Source organism: Orycteropus afer, unplaced genomic scaffold, assembly GCF_000298275.1.
Source record: "Orycteropus afer afer isolate SDZICR_OR568_19922 unplaced genomic scaffold, OryAfe1.0 scaffold00196, whole genome shotgun sequence".
NCBI classification, from domain to species: Eukaryota; Metazoa; Chordata; class Mammalia; order Tubulidentata; family Orycteropodidae; genus Orycteropus; species Orycteropus afer.
In genome coordinates this window covers 1,134,137-1,156,658 of record NW_006921783.1, presented here as the reverse complement: position 1 = coordinate 1,156,658, position 22,522 = coordinate 1,134,137, and the positions used below count along the sequence as shown (strand labels likewise).

The window sequence follows — 22,522 nt, the reverse complement described above, 5'->3', positions numbered from 1 at the left end:
GGCCCAGACTCTGTTCTAGAACAATACTGAACTAGACAGCTATTGCTTTCATAAGAAAGAACTTTTAGATTTGCTAACACTAAATTCTTTCTCTCTTGATTTACTCAATTGCCAATTTTGTTAACCATTCCTCATATTATTTGGTTCCTAATAGACCTATCCCATTTAATTACCCTCCATTTGGCAAATTAGTTTTCCAAACTGATTTGTAATAGTTAGGATTTCTCTCATTATTTCTAAATCTACCTTGGTTGTCAATTCCTTCTTATCCTTACCTGTTCTTCCCTTTGCAGTTTTAAAAATAGGAATGGGGAAAAAAAGTAATAATTGAGACTCTCCTTTTTCTTTTTAACATCTATGAATACTACACCATCTGTCCCACATACTGAGTCTACCTCTCCTTATGTTACCTTCAAACCCAAACCCACTGCCACCAAGTCAATTCTGACTCACAGTGACCCCCATATGGTTTCCAAGGCTGTAAATCTTTACGGAAGCAGACTGTCTCATTTTTCTCCTGCGGAGCAGCTGGGGTGTTCTAACCACCAATCTTTTGCTTAGCAGCCCAATGCCTTAACCACAGTGCTACCAGCGCTCCTTCCTTATATTACATACAACTTAAAAAGAGGGGGAGTCACATTTTCTCTAGCATTTTGTGGACTTTGAGTACATGGCACATCTTAAGATGGAAAAATAACCCAGTGTAAACATTAAGTAATTATTGCTTCTATTTTTCTAATAAGCACTCATACTTGGTTAACTGGTGTTCTGAAATTCTTTATAAATATTCATTTTAAATCCTGGTTCACCTGAAAGCTTTTTTTAAATGGCTCTTTACTTTCCTTCTTTGGCAACAGATTATAGTTAGAATTTCATTTATTACATGATCTACTCTTTCTAGCATCTCCATTCTCATTAAAAAATCTCTAGTTTTGTATCATAACTATCCAAATTATGTTGAAATTGACTTTCCTAGAGTATACTTACTTGGATACACTTAATTATTTCACCTAGAATGAGTAATTACTTCCCCTAGAATGAGTGGTCACTTTCTCCCAAGGTTCCTGTTACTATCTCTCCCTGCCGATTAAGGCCAATATTAAGACCAAGATAACAGTTTCTTTCATCACTTCCTCTACCATCTGAAATAAAAAATTTCAAGCCCCTATAAAAATATTCTATCCTCTGGTGGTGTAGTGCCTAAGGCATTTGACTGCTAACCACAAGGCTGGCGGTTCAAACCCACCAGTCACTCCTCAGAAGGAAGATTGGGCAATCTACTTCAGTAGTGATACCGCCTTAGAAACCCAAGAAGGGGTTCGCTATGAGTTGGACCCAACTAGATGGCAGTGAGTTTGGTTTGTTTATACCCTAGTTGGGAGCTCTGGTGGTGTAGTGCCTAAGGCATCTGACTGTTAACCAGAAGGCAGGCAGTTCAAACCCACCAGCCAGTCCTTAGAAGGAAGATTGGGCAATCTACTTCTGTAGTCATACTGCTTCAGAAACCCAAAGAGGGGTTGCTATGAGTCAAATCTGACTCAATGGCAGTGAATTTAGTTTTTGGTTTGGTTAGTTAATTGTATAGTTTAATATTTGATTAATTTAATATTAGGAGCTCTGGTAGCATAGTGCACCTAAGGCACCTGACTGCTAACCAGAAAGCTGGAGGTTCAAACCCACCAGCCACTCCTCAGAAGGTAGGTTGGGCCATCTACTTCCATAGTGATACCCTCCTCAGAAACCCAAGGAGGGGTCGCTATGAGTGAGGTCTGACTCGACGGCATATAACAACAACAACAACAATTTAACATTTGTTCTAGTCTTCACTTCAAGTGCAAATGTTTCATTACCCAATACAACTTAAGCTTAGTGAACACAAAAAACAACTACAGAATATTACCCTGTCTTTGAAAGCACATAGTACTATATTAAAAAACGAAATCCACTGCTGTCGAGTAAATTCTGACTCACATTGACCCCTACAGGGTTTCCAAGGCTGTAAATCTCTGTGGAAGCAGACTGCCCCATCTTTCTTCCACGGTGTAGCTGGTGGGTTCAAACCACCAACCTTTTAGTTAGCAGCCAAACCACTTAACCACTATGCCACCAAAAAAAAAATTTCTAACTGGAATTAGGGTCACTTTTCATCATGTAAACAATGGTCACTAGCAAATCCAAATAAATTTCATATTAAGGCAAGGTTAAAATATCAGCAAGGGATTAGATCTCAATAAAATCATGGAAACCCATGATTTTGGTTTAGTTGAAGCTCGAAAACAGATTAGCCTCAGTGCTACAGGAATATTTCAAAAAGAACTTTTAAGGAATACCCTGGCCCCACTGTAGCAAATTTTTCATTTTTTCAATTGTGTCAACATACCTTATAACATCGTGTATGGCAAGGCACTTTAAGGTCAGAACTACGGATGTCAAACTAGTCCTTTTAATCTCAGGGATCACATGGTCAGGCATACACTGGTTCCAAAAATCTTTACTATAAATCCGAAAGCATTTTCCTGAGGAAGTTCTACCAGCTCGGCCACTTCGCTGTAACGCCTCACTCCTTTGAGGGAAAAAAAAAGTTCCCAAATTGTTCTGTGGGTTTCTCAAGTAATTTACTTCCCATCCCCAAACCAGCTAGAAACTATCTGGTCAACTGTTCTTGAACAAAAAGACTTAACACAGAGACTTACTTTGAAATTGGAACCACCTCCAGGATGTCCAATCCTAATCTGGGATTGTGATTTAACTGTTTCACAAAGCCACCATCTACCACGTATCTAAGGAAAATGAAAACAAATTAAGTTTCTAGAAAATAATGGAAGACTTGTTAATTTTTAAGCACTTTGGGTTCTTCTTGTCTACTTAGGTCATAATTATACAAAGTCTTTTACATTAAGTATAAAATGTAAAAGTTCAGTAATTATAACCTTCTTAACATTGCTGGTAGTAACTGAAAATGGCAGTTCCTCAAAAAGTTAAAAATAGAATTACCATTTAATCTACCAATTGCACTCCTAGGTATATATGCAAAAGAACTGAAAATGGGTACTCAAACACATATTTGTATATGAATGTTTCATAATAGTACTATTTACAATAGTAGAAGGTAGAAACAATACAAATGTCCATCAATGGATAAATAAATTATAGCATATACATACAATGGAACAATATTCAGCCATGAAAAGGAATGAAGTACAGATACATGCTACAACATGGAAGACTTTCCAAAATATTATGAAGAGTGAATTATGGTAAGTGAAAGAAACTAGACACAAAAGGTCACATACTGTATGATTTCCTTTATATGAAATATTCAGAACAGGTGCATCCAGAGAAAGTAAATTGGTAGCAGTCAGGAGTCGTTGTGGGGAGAAGGCAGATGGGGCTTTTCTCCCACAGAGAAACTAAGTGGGTCTGAATACAGCTAGCCTTTCAGTTACCAGCCAAGCTGCTTCTTAACCACTGTGCCATCAGGGCTCCTTCCTTAAAAGGCATGAGGTTTTATTCGAGGGTGATGAAAATGTTTTGGAACTAGATAGAGGTGATGACTGCACAACACTATAAATGCACAAAATGCCAATGAATATTTACTTTAAAATGGTTAATTTTATGTTATGTGACGTTCATCTTAAAAAAGCAAAACTAAAAACTTGTCAATAAGCTCTAGACTTAACTAACAGGTCCAGAATTTAACTCCAACTAGCCTTTAACATACAAGTAAATGGGAAAGCAAGTGAGGGAGAAAACTAAGTGAAGAATTGCTGAGGGAATCTTCTCAAACATCCTATTTAATGACTTTGCCTTTGCTAAAAAATTACAGGTCGATTTATTCAGCAGAGCTGTTCCCCAAGCCCCTGCTAAAGCCATTATTTTCAACGTAAAGGAAAAAAGCAGAGGAAATTAAACTTCCTCTCAGATCTGAGTGATCATTTTACCCTGAAGAAACAGACAGGGTTTCGTAACATTCAGGTGCAGCCTTCCTGTGGCAGACAGACAGATTTAGGACATATAACATATCAGCTAAAAGATAAATATCTGAAAGGGACGTGGTTCAACAGTCTAACAGAACTTCACATTAACTGTCAGTCCAGACTTAAAATTTCCTAGTGTTTCTCTAGAATTCAGCTCTAAACTTTGATGGCATCATCCAGAATATCCAAAAAAGATAACAGATCTCCATGACAGTTCATCTTCATAAAAATGTAAGAAGTGAGAGAAAACACCTCCAGATAAACACCTGGATAAACAAACTAACTCTACCAAGGGGGCTACAAGGTAAGAAGGGAACCTAGGATCATAGTATGTGTGGTAATGGGGATGTGAAAAAACAGATTTTTAACTTTCTACTTAGTAAAACCTATGAAGCATTACACATAAATCTTCCAACATGGGAAGAAAAAGTTTCAAGTTGCCAAATAGCTAAAAAGCGTAAACAGAAATACAGTTTGTACCTCCTACCTTAGTTTCCCATACACAGCAATCAAATAAATACAAAAGAAAAAAAAAATTAATTATAAGTTAAGAACCTTAAAAAGTAGGTGAGAAGAAAATCAGCAGAGGAAACAGAAAACAAACAATAATATCTTAACATTAACTAAGTGGTTTCCTTGGCTTCAAGAGAAATTTCAAAAGCTGTACCTGATTCCATCTATTGTTAAAGATGTTGCAGAAATATTAGTGGATATGACACATTTTCTAATTCCAGGAGGAGGTGGCAAAAATATTCTTCTCTGTTGATCTAAAATATATATAAAGAAAACATACTAATTTATAAGATGCATCTGCCAAACTCAAGTTTCCAGGAATTCCACTTACAGAAGGCAGAGAGAGGTGCACAAGAGGTATAGACAACAATGGTAAATATTGTTACATATACAATACTATTATTATCAGTAATAACAAACATTAATCTATGGGTAGATACTTAAGTAGACAGGCAAAATGATCAGGTACGGGTAAGCAAAAGGGAATATGTAAGTTTGGCAGACAATATTTATATATATGTGTGTTTTTTGCATGTGCTCTAAGAAATGTCCATATATATGACAGTTAACAGAGCAAAGTTATGGTAACTTCTTAGCCACAGCTAACCACACTGGGCCTGTGAACTTGGACCATAGTCACAGAGGACATCAAGTTTAATTGGCGTAACACAGTACCCAAAAACATTGTTCTACATCCTACTTTGGTGAGTAACAAACTGAGGTCTTAAAAGCTTGCAAGCGGCTATCTAAGACGGAACAATTGGTCTCTTTTTGTCTGGAGCAAAGAGTGAAAAAAGTCAAAGACACATGGAAACAAGTAGTCTGAGGGACTAGTGGACTGTAGGAACCTCAATGTACATGACCCTGTGACCAAAAGAACTAGATGGTGCCCAGCTACCACTGTCAACCACTCAAAAAGGGATCAAAATTGGAGATGCCAGATAGAGTGGTAGAAAACTGTGGAACAAAACTTAAAATCGTTAAAAAAAAAAAAAAATCATTAAGCCTCTATCAGGCTTAATGGTCTGAAAGTCAAGACTAGTGAAACCCACAAGACAATGGCCCCTAATCACCCTTTGGGCCTAAAACTGAACCCACTCCTGTGGCTTAGCTTCTAGGCAAACAACAGACAGGCTTACAAGGTGAACAATTACACCAGGTAGGCACACTCCTTAGAACAATCAACAATCAATCAAGAAGATCAGAAGGGCAGCATGTGTACAGAGAGACAGGTCAGAAGGCAGGAATGCACAGGAAAGAAGGGCACAGGGAAAAGATAACCGCAGGGAAGAAGTGGGAAGAGAGATGTTACAATGCAATCAATGTCACCAAACAAAATGTGCATGAACTGTTGAATGGAAAATGAATTTCCTTTGTATACCTTCACTCAAATCACATTTAAACAAAAAAAAGAAACAAATATTTACAGCCTTGGAAACCCTACGAGGCAGTTTTACTCTGTCTACTCTATGAGTCAGAATTAACTTCACGACAGTGGGTTTGATTTGGTTTGGTTTTCACCTCCTTGCCATTTCCCACACCAACTGTATACTTGGGGTTGCAGATATAGGATGGTACTGCACTTTTCACCTGGGCGAGCTATCTGTAATTCCTGTAAAAACTGATGTAATTTCTTATGAAAATGCCTTTCCATATACTACCTCCTTGGTTTAGAATGCCTTTACGCCTGAACCTGGAGAACTATCTATTCATCATTCAAAATTCAGTTAAGTTGTCATTTCTTCTGTTTTCTAGAATTCCCTCCAGCCCTCTCCATCGCTTGCCAAAGTACAGTTGATTATTCTCTGTGTTTCGCTTATCTGCACTATGAATACCATACAACTTATCACAGTGTATTCCTAAATATTTTTGGAACTTTTTTTGATATAAATTCAAGCTTATAGAAAAGTTCCAAGGATAAAGGAATTTCCATGTATTCTTTATTCAGATTCACCAGCTGTTTACATTTTGTCCCATTTGCTTTATTATTTTGCTCTCTCAAAATATCTATATACATGCATGAAATTTTGGAACCCACTTTACCATGAATCGGAGTTGACTCAATGACAACGCAGTACTGGTTACCTCTATGTACATCAGCACATATTTCCAAAGAACAAAGATATTCTCCTACCTAACCACAGTATAATTATCACAGACAAAACATTTAAAATCTTTTCCTTACTGTTATCTAGAAAAAAATTAAAGTACCAATAATTAAAAAAGAACTCTTTCCATTAATTTTTCAATTCAAAATATAATTAGCAAATACATTTTATTCCTCACCTTTCACTGTTATGATTTCTATATCATAGAATCATAGATCATAGAAACCCTACTGCAGAGTCCTTTTTCTAGGCCTTAGATGCCTTTGAGGATAAGGACCTCCTATCTAATAAAAGGAACAACTTTTTTCCAACAATTTTAGGATATTCAGAAACTCTCTGAGTCCATCTGTGGATTGGACATTAAGGATGTTCCTCTGCCTTAAAGATTAGCCAAGCAGTTTTTCCTTTTAGAGGTGTCTGCCCAACTCATGACTATCTCTCTAAAGAAGGCATACCACACCCACTTCCACTATTCCATACATTTTGAGGGGTGGGCCTCAACAACAGAGGCTGTAGTATGGTACCCTGATTCTCTGGCCAGGGTAGAGCACCAGGGATGAGTTATCTCCCCCAAGCTGGGTCAATCAGATTCTCCTGTGAATTTGGGATAAGGTCCAAGTTATTGTCAATTTGATTAAGCTAGTCTCTTACAAAGAGGAAAAATAAACTTGGGAACCATAGGGAAGTTACTAATGTACGTAAGAGAAAGCTAGTCTTAAAGAAAGAAAAGAATCAATTGGCCATGAGTTGGAAAGAGAGTATTTCTAGGTTCCTAACCCACTGCCAAGTCAATTCCAACTCATAGTGACCTTGTAGGACAGAGTAGAACTTCCCCACATGGTTTCCAAGACTATAAATCTTTAGGGAAGTAGACTGTCACAACTTTCTCCCACAGAGTGGCTGGTGGGTTCAAACTGCTGACCTTCTGGTTAGCAGCTGAGTGCTTTCACCACTGTGCCACCAGAGCTCCTTTCTAGGTTCCTAGCAGCTGTGAAATAAGCAGAAAGCTAAGTTTGGTTAAATCTGCTCTCCTGTCAGATTAAACAACAGAACAGGGCAGGAGAGTTAAGAATGTTTACAATGAAATGATATAGTATGAGGAAAGGAGGTAAATGAAGGTGGGTAGAGGATAGGTCTCAATGTGTTCTGAAAACTGTTATATTAAAAACAGTGCAGTAAGGGAGCTGGGAGAAACAGAGAATAGTTGTTTAAACTTGTGATTTCAGGAAATATGGAAATGACAAATTCTAGGACAGAAGTATTTGAATGAATGGTTGACACAGAAGAAGGGAAAGATCACATAAGTTAAAGATGTCAAGGAACTACACAGTGAGGGAGCTAGGTGGACCACCAATGTCAATGATATCCAAAGACAGGACTGATCATTTCAAGTAGTATATAAGTCAATCCACTGGAGTATGAAAGGAAATTATTAGCACTTCTATTCATATTTTTTCATAACATCTCTTTCCTTTTTATATGTCTTTACAATTGTACATTATATACTAGTACAATGTTGTTGTTATTTGTTGTTATATGCCGTCGAGTCGGACCCAACTCATAGCGACCCCTCCTTGGGTTTCCGAGGCAGTATCATTACGGAAGTAGATTGCCCCATCTTCCTTCCGAGGAGTGGCCGGTGGGTTTGAACCGCTAGCCTTCTGGTTAGCAGTCAAATGCCTTAGCCACTATACTACCAGAACTTCCTACTAATAGTACACCTTTATAAAGAAACAAATACTACATTTTAAATGTCTGGCTGCCATTTGATTTCTACGAGATATGCCAGTACTGTTTACAAAATTCACTTTTTCTACTTGAGGAACCTCAAGTGGGTTTTCTTCCTGCAGCCAAGAAAATCTTAACAAAGATAAAGTAAAAATCCACTTTCAAGTAAAATCTTATAAAAATCCCTATATTCCCAATATATAAAAAGACCACAGTTGACAGTTTTAAAATCATGAAACCAGGCCAACCCTCTCACCTTGGAGATGAGAAAATAAAAGGTCAAAGAGGTAAGGTGGCTCGTCCAAGATTCACACATAGACAAGCAAGTTTTAAAAAAATTTCAATAATGTTTCTACTCCTGAACATCATTCTTAATTTCAAAAAGAAAAGAAAAAAAAGTGTTATAAAGGTAACTTTTAGGAATGTATCTAAAGATAAGTTGTATTATAAATGGAAAAATAATTTCAAAAAGATCTGTTTCAGAGTTGAAAAGCTGTGTTAAAATTTATTTTTAATTACTTCTTAGGTTTAGATAGCTCATTTCTTCAATTTGAACCAGCTATCCAAACACATATACATCAGCAGTCCCATAAGGTATGGTTTTTGTTTTTAAAGGGCAAGTAGCTTTCCTTTTATTTCCCCCTATTGTTTCTGACCCCAAACCCAGACATCTGAAGCACAGGACCACAAGTGGGATACAAGCAGGTAAGGCAGAGGATGTGGTTCTCGAAATGCGCTCTTGGGCTTTGTCTGGTCAGGAGGTGGTCTCAGTGATGGGCTGTCCCTGCTAGTCAGCCAGGTAGAACGCTGGGCAGGGCAGGGCATGCTCCACTCCCTCCCTGCTTGATTCCTCTCCCTCCACTCCCACTACTGCCACCAGCTGCTCCATCCTCTACCAGCAGCGCCAGGAGCAGCGGCAGAAACAGAAGCGATAATGAGGACAACCAGAAGTGAGATCCCATAAAGTTTTAATATATGGAATTCACACAGCATCCAAATCACAAAATGTCCTAGTTCATAGAACATATTCCAGACATTAAGTGATGCATACCTGGACTACACCATTTTATGTAAGGGACTTCAGCATGCACAGATTGGGTATCTGTGGGGGATCCTGGACCCAATCTCCTGCAGATACCAAGGGATGACTCTGTACTATTGTATAGGTCAAATTATGTTTAGACATTAAGTTATTACCTTTTTACTAGAATGTAACTCCACGAGGGCAAAGGCTTTCTTTTATTCAAGGCATAACCTTACTACCTAGAACAATGCCTGGTCCATAAGAAGTACTCAATAAATGGTTGTTGAATGAATTAATAAAAATGCATTACATAGGGAGGAGTGTGCCCATGACCATGTGTAGGACTGGCAGACAATATTTCTACAAGCATATCTGTATATGCTACAAAAATGTCTGGGTGTATAGTAGAGCAGACAAGGGACAAGGTTGTGGGGATTTCTTGGCCACAGCCAGCCACCCTGAGGGAGCAAGTAGTTGGACCTATGGGCTCAGGGCCATGGTCACAGAACACATCAAGTTCAACTGGCATAACATACTACACAAAAACACTGTTCTACATCCCACTTTGGTGAGTAGCAACTGGAGTCTTAAAGGCTTGCAAGTGGTCATCTAGATGCAACAATGGGTCTTTCCTCATCCAGAACAAAGAAGAATGAAGAAAACCAAAGATGCATAGAAATAATTAGTCCAACGGACTAGTGGACCATGGGATCCTCAGCCTATATGACCATGAGACCAGAAGAACTAGATGGTGCTCGGCTACCACTGTCAACCACTCGGAAGGTAATCGGTGCAGGAGATCCTGGATAGAATGGGAGAACAATGTAGAACAAAACTAAAAATCATAAAAAACAAACAAACAAACAAAAAAACCACCAGGTGTGCTGATCTGATAGAGTCTGCTGAGATCTCCGAGACTATGGTCCCTAGTTATCCCTCAGATCTGAAACGAAACTCACTCCTGTGGCTTCCAGCCAAACAAAAGACAGGCATATGGGGTGAACATTTACATCAGGCAGACACACTCCTTAGAATGATCAATCAGGGAAGAACAGAAGGGCAGTGTTTAAACAAGGAGACAGCTTGGGGGCGGGGAGTGTGTGGGAGGGAAGGACACAGGGAAGAGGTAACTATGGGGAGGAAGTGGCAAGAGAGCTGTGACACTGTGGGGAACTGCAGTCAATGTCATGAAATAAATGCGTATGAACTGCTGTATGGAAAATGAATTTGCTCTGTAAACTTTCACCCGAATTACAATAAAATTTTTTCAAAAAATGCATTATATATAATAAATTAAGACTTTGTCACCTTTAAAATTACATTTTACCTTAATACTTCACATAAATTAGAAATATCCTTTCTGAACAAATTTATCCACAATCAAGTCTATTTTCAATCACCCTATTTCTAAAAGTCCCTCTTTTGTTTTAGTCATCTGTTCAAACAAAATTTTAGTTTATTATTTTTTTGACTATTATCAACTAAAATATCTTGAAACTGCTGTTTTGACAAGATTCACATTTGTTTCAAATTCCACATTCCACTCACACACTTTAACGCATATTGCACAGTTATAAACAAATGCCAATTTTATGTCTGTTCATAAAAGGTTGAAAAGATGCTAAGTACTTATACTCCTAAACCAAGTTCTCACTTTCCAGGAAGGAAAGGGAAAACTGAATAATTTAAGTCATAGCAGTTCTTTTGACTATTCCATTCCCTGATTTTCCTACCTATCAGAGAGATAGAAGTGTTCTGTCATACTTTACCCAACCTGTCTCAAACCTGGTAAGGTACTAGGATTTTACTAACAAGGAAAGAGAAAACTGGCACAGAGATAGAAAGATATTCCAAAGTCTATCAAAAAGTAAGAATACTGAGGATGGACCATTCAATACTCCTAAGCAATGCTCCTAAGATGTTAAGGCCAACTGAAACTTTCTCATAGAAATTCTCATCCCAGATTCTCAAAAACAAACAAAAACTGAAATATGTCTCCTTGAGTGTATATAAAAGGAACATAACTTAATGCAACAAACTTCCAAAATAGTCAAAGGGAGGAAAATTAAGGTGATTCTAGAGGAGAACAAAGATACAACACTGTTCAGCTCAAACTCTATCGCACCCCCAGAAGCCATTTGGGTGAGATAAAATATCATGAGAATTCTCACTAACACAGATGAAAATGAAACTCCTGACATAAAGGAGGCTTGTGATAATTGGTAAACACAGCTGAAATAACAACTAGAAAAAAGCCAAAAAACATAGAAGACAGAAATGCAACATAAAAACAATTGGTCTCCATGAATTAGTGAAACTTTAAAAAAGGACATAAGGTATATCTCTCTTATAACATAAGAGAATTTTCTTGAAATTAAGAATTGAATCCACACATCAAAAGTATACGTTCTATTTGTCATGGTGGTTATGCAGGTGTGTGTATGTATGTATACATACACACAGGAACTCTGGTAGTGTAGTGCCTAAGGCACGTGACTACTAACCAGAAGACTGGCGGTTGAAACCCACCAGCCACTCCTCGAAAGGATAGTTGGGCAATCTACTTCCATAGTGATACCGCCTCGGAAACCATGGAGGGGTCACTATGAGTTGGTTCTGACTCGAATGCACATAACAACATACACACACACACACACATACACACACACAAAAGCAAAGGTGGTGCAGTGGTTAAGCACTCAGCTGCTAACCAAAAGGTCAGCTGTTCCATTCCACCAGCTGCTCCACAGAAGAAAGATGAGGCAACAGTCTGTTTCCATAAAGACTTACAGCCTTGGAAATTCTATGGGGCAGTTCTATTCTGTCCTACAGGGTCATTATAAGTCAGAATCAACTCAAGGCAATGGAATATATATATATATATATATATATATATATATGTATTTTGTTATGTGCCATATGTATATGTTTATATTTCTCAAAATTGTACACTTAAAAGAGACATTTTTATTTTATATAAATTATACTCCAATGATGTTTCTTTTTAAGAAAGAGCACATCAAATTTTAGAAAACTTTTACATAAAACACTCGATACCAAAAAAAAAAAACCCTAATTAAAACTATTGAACTTTGAGGATAAAGATAGAGATTTTTAAGCAAAAGAAAAAGCAAATCACATACAATAAATATCAGGCTGGCCTTAGACTTCTCCACAGCAACACTCAATGCCAGAAGACAAATGAGCAATGACTATCAAGTTCTAGGGGAAAAAAGTGTGATCCAAGAACATAACCCAGCTAAGGTGTAGCTCAAGTATAAAGGCAAAAGCCAGACATTCTCAAACAGAAGAACTCAAAATACAGTAATTTATGAACACTGCTATTTAAACAATTTTTTTTAATCCAGCCAATCTAAAAATTAGCCCAAAAGTAGCTTAGGAATGGAAAAGCCATGATAAAATAATTGTGAAAACTGAATACATCTGAACAATATAAAAATAACTAAGAGGTAACAGAAAAGGAGGATAAACGAGAGTGAAATGATGATTGTCCTCACCTTTCAAATGAGGGAATTAACAGATAAGATCTGTAATCAAGTATGGTCTAAAAAGAAGACATTAATTTCAACTTCTTAATATTTTTCATCTTTAATCTTTTATATTATCTCATGTGGTAAACAAAGATTTACTTGAAGTTTAACTATTTCTTCAAATACAGTCAAATGCTTTTCAAAAAGTAACTAATACCACAATCTCACTTTTAAAAAAAGTATTACCAACCTACCTACTCTTCTACATACATATACACGTATACACACACATACACACACACAGAATAATGTTTTTCCTAATGTTTAGGATGGTTATTTCTGGATGGAGGAATCTGAAGTGATTACTTTCATCTTTGTAATTTCATATCGTGCTTGAATTCTTTTTAATGAAACAGTATCATTTGTCCTCAACAGAGTAATTTTTCTTCAAGAAAATACTGGAAGCAAATATGCTAGGACACTAACAATGTGTTAACTCTGAGTAGTGGGAAACAATTTTTTTTAACTTTTCTGACTTTTTTAGTATTCCGCAAAGAGTAAAAAAGAAAAACATAAAAAAGCATATATAATCTTACTTTCAGTTTTTCTTAAACAAACTAAAAGTAAACAATAAAAATATTTGTGCGCGTGTGTATAAAGAAAACTTTAAAACAATATACCCCAAAATGCTAAAAGTGATTATCATTAGTCATGCTGGTGGGACCTGGTGATTTTAACTATCTTCCCTACTGTACTCATTTTATAAAAAATAAAAAAAATTTTTTTTTTTTTTTTTGGACAAAAGTTCTCTCCTTTGTGAAGACTCCACATAGAGTAAAAGTTTTTATATGAAGCTCACTAGTCTTATTCCCCTGCATCTTTAACATCTAAGAGAACTTCCAAAGAAAAAGTCAAGTTCTAGGGTAATGCTGTACTGAGCTCATGTTCTGCAGGTAGAAAGGGGGGGGGGGGAATGAAACTACTCTTACATTTATGTAATAATATAAATGAGAATTTTTTCATCTTTTATAAAGTTGTACACTAATACAAGGGAAAGCGCCTTTCCATCCAGTACTCTGGAAACACATATACTATTACTGAATAAACAATCCATCATCAGAAGATTTGCCATTAATCTCAGGAACATCACTCAGCCTCTATCTGTAAAATAAAGAAGTTTGATTATGCAAATATATAAATGTGGGTACATTTGCATTTTTCTAGAAAAAGAAGACATATGGCTTTCTTTATCTTTTTAATGGAATCTGAGACCAAAAAAGGCAAAGAGGCACTGAATTAGATGTTACTTTCAGTGCTTAAATTCTCAATTCCATGCAAACATTTGTCGTTTATAAAATAAATGTCATATTTCAGTTCATAAACTTTTCTGGAGTTCAGCTTTTCCCTAGATAAATGGAAGAACTACAGTAGCTTGAACCAAAAAGGGAAGTCAGAGAAGGAAAGGTTTCAGAGAAACAAGACATTGAAGTTCTACAAAGAATCTGATGCAACACAGTAATAGAATGTCCAGCAGAAAGTAAAAAATTTGGAACTCAAGTTTAACAAATATCTATCAGGACATCTTCAACATTAAGTATTTGCCCTCAACAGGTTCACAAACTCCTGGAGGGAATAAGACAACCATAACAGGAGAGGCACACAAAGTAAAATGTGGTTCAAACGAAGAAGAGATCAAGCTAGTTCTAAGGAGAGAAATTAGGAAAAGTTTTCATAGAACTGGTTGTACCAGATAATTCAAATAGCAGAATTTTAGCCTGTGAATGGGGAAAATAAAAGGAAAACGAGCTTGGGTTAAGGAAATAGCAAATGCAGAGTAACACAAAAAAGATGAGGGACGTCCCAGGCACTCACTTTTCTGTTTCACTCAACTCAACACCTCATGCATTACTCAGTAACTCATTAACTCACTGTGAATGCCTCTTCACACTGCTATCTATATACAGCTGCAATAAATATTAGCCTCACAATGGATTACCAGTAGATCACCCTTGAGTGCCCTTGGAACCAGAAGGGAAACTAAATAAATGAAATTCTTAAGTAATGGTCCATTACACATATACACCAGAAAATCACATACACTGGGGATTAAGGGTGAAAGCAGGCTGAAGTGAAGCTAGAAGGATAATGAATGCCAGATTATTAAATTGGCATTTTAACGCAGTTGGCAAAAGGTACTCAACAGGGGACTGACAATCAGAGTTATGTTTTTAAAAGATTAAGTTTATTACTGCAAGCAAAATGGTAAGGGAAAACAATATAGTAGGCTATGTTAACAACTGAGGAAAGCAAATTGAGGATCCTAATTCTAGCAGTGGCAGTAAAAATAGAAAAAGAAGATCTGGATGAGATAAAGGTAAAAGGAAACCTACAGGAGTTACCACTTGCTTGAATCAAATGATTTGGGATGATATGATACACCAACTAGAAAGTTCAGTGAGGAGACCCAGGAACTCTGAGAGCAGGAGTGAAACCTGAATTAGAGACAGGTTCCGGAGTCATCCCCAGAGAAGTGACAGATAACTCCTAGAAGCCAACTTCTCCAAAAGAAAGAATACTTGGAAAACAGCAAGCTAAAGATGAAACCGTTAGGAAGACAGTTAGAGGGGAGTGAAAGGAAGAAGCAACCTCAGAGAAAGAATGGTCAGGAGAACCAGATAATTAAGTATTATCCCACAGGACAGCATTTCAAGGAGATTATCATTGGTGGTGGTGGTGGTGGTATTGGCATGTGCCCTCGAGTTGGACCCAATCGTAGCAACCCCTACTTGGGTTTCCAAGGTGGTATCACTAAGTAGATTTCCCAACCCTCCTTCGGAGAAGTGGCTGGTGGGTTTGAATTGCCACCCTTCTAGTTAGCAGTCAAGTGCCTCAGGCACTACATCACCAGAGCTCCCGAGATTATCATTTGTATCACAAAATCAAAATATAAAGTAATGGAAGAAAATGCATGCACTTTGAGGAGTAACAGGTCACCAGCAACTATTAATAATATAAAAATCAGATTGTAGGAAGTTAAACTTGGTATTGTTGTTGTTGTTGTTATGAGCCGTCAAGTCAGACTCGACTCATAGCGACCCCTCCTTGGGTTTCCGAGGCAGTGACTAAGACACTTGCCTGCTAACCAGACGGCTGGCGGTTCAAACCCACCAGCCACTCCTCAGAAGGAAGGTTGGGCAATCCTACTTCTGTAGTGATACTGCCTCGGAAACCCAAGGAGGGGTCGCTATGAGTCGGGTTTGACTCGACGGCACATAACAACAACAACAACAACAACATCACTACAGAAGTAGATTGCCCCATCTTCCTTCCGAGGACTGGCTGGTGGGTTTGAACCGCCAGCCTTCTGGTTAGCAGTCAAGTGCTTAGGCACTAGGCTACCAAAGCTCCTAAACATGGTATTAGCTAAAAAAAAAAAAAGTACTATTTTGAATGTGTCAGGACTAAGCATGAAATTATTTACTTTATGTTGAAGAAAATATCCTTTGGTTAGTAACAAAGTAACCACAATGAATTCTGAATTACCAGTTGCAAAATAAATTGTAAAAGTCAGTGAAGCAAGCCTCTAGAACACACACAAAAAAACCTTAAAACAACTAATAATAACCCTAGGCACTATTTTGAAGATAGAAAAATAGAGATCTGTGCTTTAATATTGAGAGTAAGGGCTTAAGAGCACAAAAGATATTTCCAAAATAGCATATGATCTATGGTTATTTACCAACACATATATTCTTAAACTTTTTTTTGTTATAAGCATATGAGCAATCACCTACTCAACAAAAACAAAAATGCACATAAAATATATAAATATTTAACTGCAAATTCCAAACTCCAAATAGAAGGCTGACATCAGCTTCCTTTAGTTTTACAAGTCAAATTTCATAATAAAAGTTTTATACAAGAATTCTACACTTCATTCAAATACTTTATGATGAAATTTCAGAACACATAAGATTTACACTTGCTCTTTGAAGTCACAAAGGAATAGGATCATTACTGAAAAGCACACTATACAAGGCATGACTACTTAAAAGGAAAACTATATACTACGCTTAGTCTTAGATATATCTGGATATATCTGATTTTTAGAAATTCCATACTATGGCAAACAAGGTTTGACTTATTACCATAAGTATTCCTACTAGGAAATTAAGAGTTCTCATTTCAGAGCATTTACATCTGATATTTTTGCTCCACTGGGAGAGAACACAGCCCACTCTTACTACCGGGATATCTGAGGCTCTTAAATAAGTGAATAAATGTGAAAAGATTTCAAGTATAGAATCACTTCTGTAATGGGATGCTGGTTTTGTTAACATTATGTATCACAGTTTGGGTGCTGGTTACAAAGATGAGGTCAGTTTGTAAAATTCATGGATCTAAACACTTATGATCTGGACACTTTCCTGTACATATGCAAGTATGCAATGAAAAGCCTTTTAAAAATCAGTCAAATTTTCAATTCTAATGAGGAATTACCTGTTGTCATAGATCCATAACATGGCAATATTAACAACCCATCTAGAGTGGTATCTTGGACATCATAATCATAATCAACAGACTCTGCCATCTGAAAAAGTAACTCACAACTTTTTTCGATTTCAAACTGGCCTGAAATGGGAAGAAAAATAACTTCAGAAATTGAACAGCAAAATTAATTTAAAAATGGAAAAAAAAACTCTTTTAGACTGAAATGAGTTCTGCATAATAGCTGTTTTAAATCTTTTCTTTGATGTAAAGGAGATGAGCACAAAACTGTTTTACTACACTCGTACCAAATCTCAACAACTTTAAGGCAGAAAAAACATCAGTTCCCAAAGAATTTAAATCTCTGCAGGAAGAAAATTATTTACAATCTTTAGCTTTTTCATCTTGTTAATACAGTATTTAAGGAAGACTTAGTAAAATTGTTAACAGAGGAAATGCCAATCCAAGAAATACTGCCTTTGACAATGGGCCCATAAGTTCATGTGAATGATCAGAATTCCCAGGTGTATAGTAGAGCTGACAAGGGGCAAGGTTATGGTCATTGCTTGGTCACAGCCAGCTACCCAGAGGGACCGAGTAGTTGATCCTGCGGGCTTGGGACCATAGTCGCAGGGGACATCAAGCTCAATTGGCATAACATACTATACAAAACATTGTTCCACCTACTACTTTGGCGAGTAGCGACTGGGACCTTAAAAGCTAGGAAGCTGCCATCTAGATGCAACAACGGGTCTCTCCTCGTCAAGAAGAAAGAAGAAAACCAAAATTAATGGAAACAATCAGTCCTAGTGACTGGTACACCATCCGATCTGCAACCTATACAACTATGAGACCAGAAGAACTAGATGGTGCCCAGCTACCACTGCCATCCACTTGGATGGGATGTAGGAGATCCTGCATAAAGAGGGAGAACAATGTGGAACAAAACTCAAGGTCTGGAATTGAACCCACAACTCTGGTTTCCAGCCAAACAAAGTACAGGCATGTGAGTTAAACATTTACCTCAAGTAGACACATGCCCTGGAGAGAACAATCATGCGAGAAGGAAGGGCTGCTTATGCACAGGGAGATAGCTCAGGGTGCAGAAGAGTATGAAGGGTGGACACTGGGAGGAGGTGGCTACGGGGAGGAAGTGGGAGGGGAGCTGCTGCATTGTAAACTTTGGTCAATGACATGAGACAAAGTATATGTGAACTGCTGTATGAAAAGTGAATTTACTCTGTAAATCTTCACCCAAATCCTAATAAAAAAAAAAAAAAGAAAAAGAAATACTGCCTTTTAGATATATATTAAAATACTTAAGTAACCTCAAAAATTATTTAAGAAATCTCAAAAAGACAGAGATTGTTACAGTGTTTCACTTCTGACAGTACAAGACAGAGTAGGAAGTGAGCAATGAAATGATTCATTCCTGTTAGTAGGATGCTGCTCCTGGGAGAGTCACACTAAGCTGAGATTTAACAGCTCTATTTTTGACCTCCAAAAAACCGCCAAAGGCTTATCTGTGACCCATGCATTCCACACCTTATGTACTGCTATCACACAGTACCATCCCACCACTCAAAGAAGAAAGGAGTTGTGGACTGCCTTTTGAAATAATGGAATTAACCATTCTGACCTAGGACTGTTTAGTTTGGTAACAGCTCTACACAAGACAGACCAATAAAAATAGTAATACTTCACCATTTAATATCTTTTTCCTAAAAGGTCAATTGTTTTATACATATTTACTAACAAGTCTGATAATTCTTATGGCAATGTAGAATTATCTTATATATCTTATATCTAAAACTATTCAGATAAACATAAAAGCTAGGGCAACAAGTGAGGAAAGTCCAGATTTACAGCACAGAGGTAGCACTCTGTCCCCTTGCCACGTTCTGTTCTCAAAAACAGTAAACATTTTTAAACCTGATACTGAATGCTCACCAGTCAGAAAAACCAAGATGTCTCCAGCCATTTCATTCAAATGGATATCCATGGTCACTTTCACAATCTAAAGCAAGAAACACAAGCATAACATGTGAGTGGAAATATAGTCATTCCTCCATCACTACCTCCTCTTGCTCCACAGAAAAATTACGTTTGAATTCTCAAAAGCTGCAGGATCCATTTGTTGTTGTGAAAACAATAAACATAACAAAATTCTCAAACTACTCAATTAACAAAAATCACAGATTTTCAAAAGACAGAAAAAAGATGCCAAGTAATACCGCTTGAATATATGCAGCATTTTCTCTGTCTCGTGGGCCAATCAAATTGCAGAATTTCTCCCTGACAGGATAAAGTCTTCCAGGTATATCAAATATTGGACAATTTCCAAAGAATGCAGATAGCTTGGCTAATTCCATAGTTGCTGACATCACCACCACCTTTAAATGCTCCTTCCTGTTAGGAGACTTCTCCTGAAATAGTTTCTTCAGTAAACCAAATAAGATGTCCTGAAAGAAAAGCAAACTTCTAGTAAGTCACAAATGTAACTGCCAAGTTATTTTAAATACATTGATATTCTAACCAAACATTTCCTATTTCAGCAGATTAATATGTAAGAGAAGGCAATTCTCCATACAGTAAAAAGCTGCCCCTAAGAAGTATGCTGCATACTTGCTCAATAAATAAATAAATAAATAAACACACACACACACACACACACACACACACACGTATATATATATTTATAAATATAAATACTCACTGTAGTAAGAGTTCTCTCATGGGCTTCATCCAAAATAATGACACTGAATTTGGTAAGATTTGGATCTCCCAGAATGTGCTTCAGTAAACAACCATCAGTCATGTATTTGATTGCTGTTTCCTAATGTTCAAATGGCAGAGTACACCAAGTTACAGTATCACAGAATTTCATCACTTCTGTTAACTAAATTTTTCCCCAAAATGTACAAACATGAAGTGACCAAACTAATCTGACTAAATGAAAGAACACTAAATAGTCCAACAAGGATAGTAAGTAATGAAAAGCATGATCTGTACAGAGGTAGGGATGAACCATAAAGGTGTGTGTTCTGGGATAAAGCAATTAGAGGGGGCAATAAGGAGATACAATGAAGTCAGTAGAATGCGGTAAGGTAACACAATGGCTTCAGGTGAGCAAGTTGTAGGGAACAACAATGAAATGGGATTCATCTTCTTTGTTTCAGCCACTGTTTTAGAGAATTTAAGGGGAAAAACAACCAGAGTCAAATATAAAAGAAATAGGAAACCTTCCTCTCATTCTCTTCTCTTCCCTGTCCATTAATCCAAACTCACTGCTGTCAAGTCGATTCTGACTCACAGCGACCCTTCCCTGGGTTTCCGAGGCAGTATCACTATGGAAGTAGATTGCCCAGCCTTCCTTCCGAGGAGTGGCTGGTGGGTCTAAACCGCCAGCCTTCTGGTTAGCAATCAAGTGCCTTAGGCACTATGCCACCAGTTGAGTAGCATTAGACCAAGGTGATAAATAGGTCCAAAAGCTAAGGGAACCAACAAAGGAAGAAAACAAAGAAGGAAAAATCCCCAGGGAGTGATCACTAAGAAGGCCAAGACATTATTTAGGGGAAGTTCATTCTCATTCCTCCTATTAGGAACCATATATAAATCAGGGATTATTATTTAGCTGGTATAGGATTAAGAAATCCTGATGGAATATAAATTCTAACTATTAACTATTAAAAAGAAAACAAATATAAACTCATTAGAGCCATGCAGATAGAATATACTTAATAAATATTTGCTTACTGACTTCATTAAGTTGTCAGACTTCCACTAACTTTAAGAATACAAACATAACCTACATGTCAAAAATCTTTACAGCTAAAAAACATTAAACAAGAACTCTAAGAAAAAGAAAAATAACTGTTATCAGCTAGTCGAAGAGGGAGAAACTGTGGTAAATATTACTCTTCAGAACTAATACATTAACAATGAACAACAAAAACTAACTCTAGTCTGAGGCCTTCCTTCTTTCAAACATATGGGATTTTCAAATCTTTCATAACTTTATCCACCCCTTTAATAAGCTTACAGTAGTTAAAAGAATACCACCAAAATTTTTATACCTTAGAGCTGCAATCATCAAAACGAACTTGGTATCCTACTTTGGATCCCAAAGTGCATTTCATTTCTTCAGCAACCCTCTGAGCAACAGATATGGCAGCTACTTTTCGTGGCTGAGTTACACCAATCATACCATGTTGTGAAAACCCTATCAAAACCAGAGATAAAAAACACAGTGTTAGCGACTGCTTCATCCCACTAGAGCTAAAAGATGGTGACTGCTTCTTCCCACTAGAGCTAAGAGGAGTCCTGGTGGTGCAATGATTAGGCAGTCAGGGCTAACCAAAAGGTCAGTGGTTCGAACCCAGGAGCCACACCACAGGAGAAACATGCTCCTTGGAGAAAGATGCTACAGTCTGCTTCCCTGAAGGTTGTCAGTGTTAGGTGCTACAAAATTGGCTCCAACTCACAGCAACTTTATGAACAACAGGACAGTTGCCTGGTTGTGCACCATCCTTACAATCCTTGCTATACTTGTGCCCATCATTGCAGCCCTGTTTCAATACATCTTGTTGCCTAGGAAACCTTATGAGGCAGTTCTACTCTATCCCATAGGATCACTATGACTTGGAATTGACTGGAAGGTAATGGGTTTGGTTTTATTAGGACTAAGTCACTGCATATATAGTACTGAGTTGTAAGTGAAGGGAAAACATGGGTATATGGATGGATAGATAGGTGGACAAGCTAAATGATTAGGTATGTCTATGAAATGGGGAGTGTATCCAAGATCATATATAGGGTTGGCAGACAATGGTCCTATAAGTTTATGTGAATGATCAGAATTCCCAGGTGTATAGTAGAGCTGGCAAAGGGCAAGGCTGGGGTCATTGTTTGGTCATAGCCAGCTACCCAGAGGGACTGAGTAGTTGAACCTGAGGGTTTGGGACTATAGTCGCAGGGGACATCAAGCTCAATTGGCATAACATACTATACAAAACATTGTTCCACCTCCTACTTTGGCACGTAGCGAGTGGGATTTTAAAAGCTAGCAAGCTGCCATCTAGATGCAACGATGGATCTCTCCTCATCAAGAGCAAAGAAGAAAGAAGAAAACCAAAATTAATGGAAACAATCAGTCCTAGCGACTGGTACACCATCCGATATGCAACCTATACA

General features: G+C 37.4%; 1 protein-coding gene across 1 annotated transcript in view; it reads right to left on the bottom strand.

Annotated features, from left to right (window-relative positions):
• DHX40 (DEAH-box helicase 40) overlaps positions 1-22,522 on the bottom strand; it is an 80,499-nt gene that overhangs the window by 55,124 nt on the left and 2,853 nt on the right. The window contains exons 3-10 of the mRNA XM_007947923.1: positions 21,406-21,551; positions 20,046-20,165; positions 19,564-19,791; positions 19,280-19,346; positions 17,342-17,473; positions 4,645-4,744; positions 2,694-2,780; positions 2,381-2,563 (exon numbers count right to left, since the gene is read on the bottom strand). Of these exons, the coding sequence (XP_007946114.1) occupies positions 2,381-2,563; positions 2,694-2,780; positions 4,645-4,744; positions 17,342-17,473; positions 19,280-19,346; positions 19,564-19,791; positions 20,046-20,165; positions 21,406-21,551 (1,063 nt within the window). The remainder of the gene's footprint in view (positions 1-2,380; positions 2,564-2,693; positions 2,781-4,644; positions 4,745-17,341; positions 17,474-19,279; positions 19,347-19,563; positions 19,792-20,045; positions 20,166-21,405; positions 21,552-22,522) is intronic.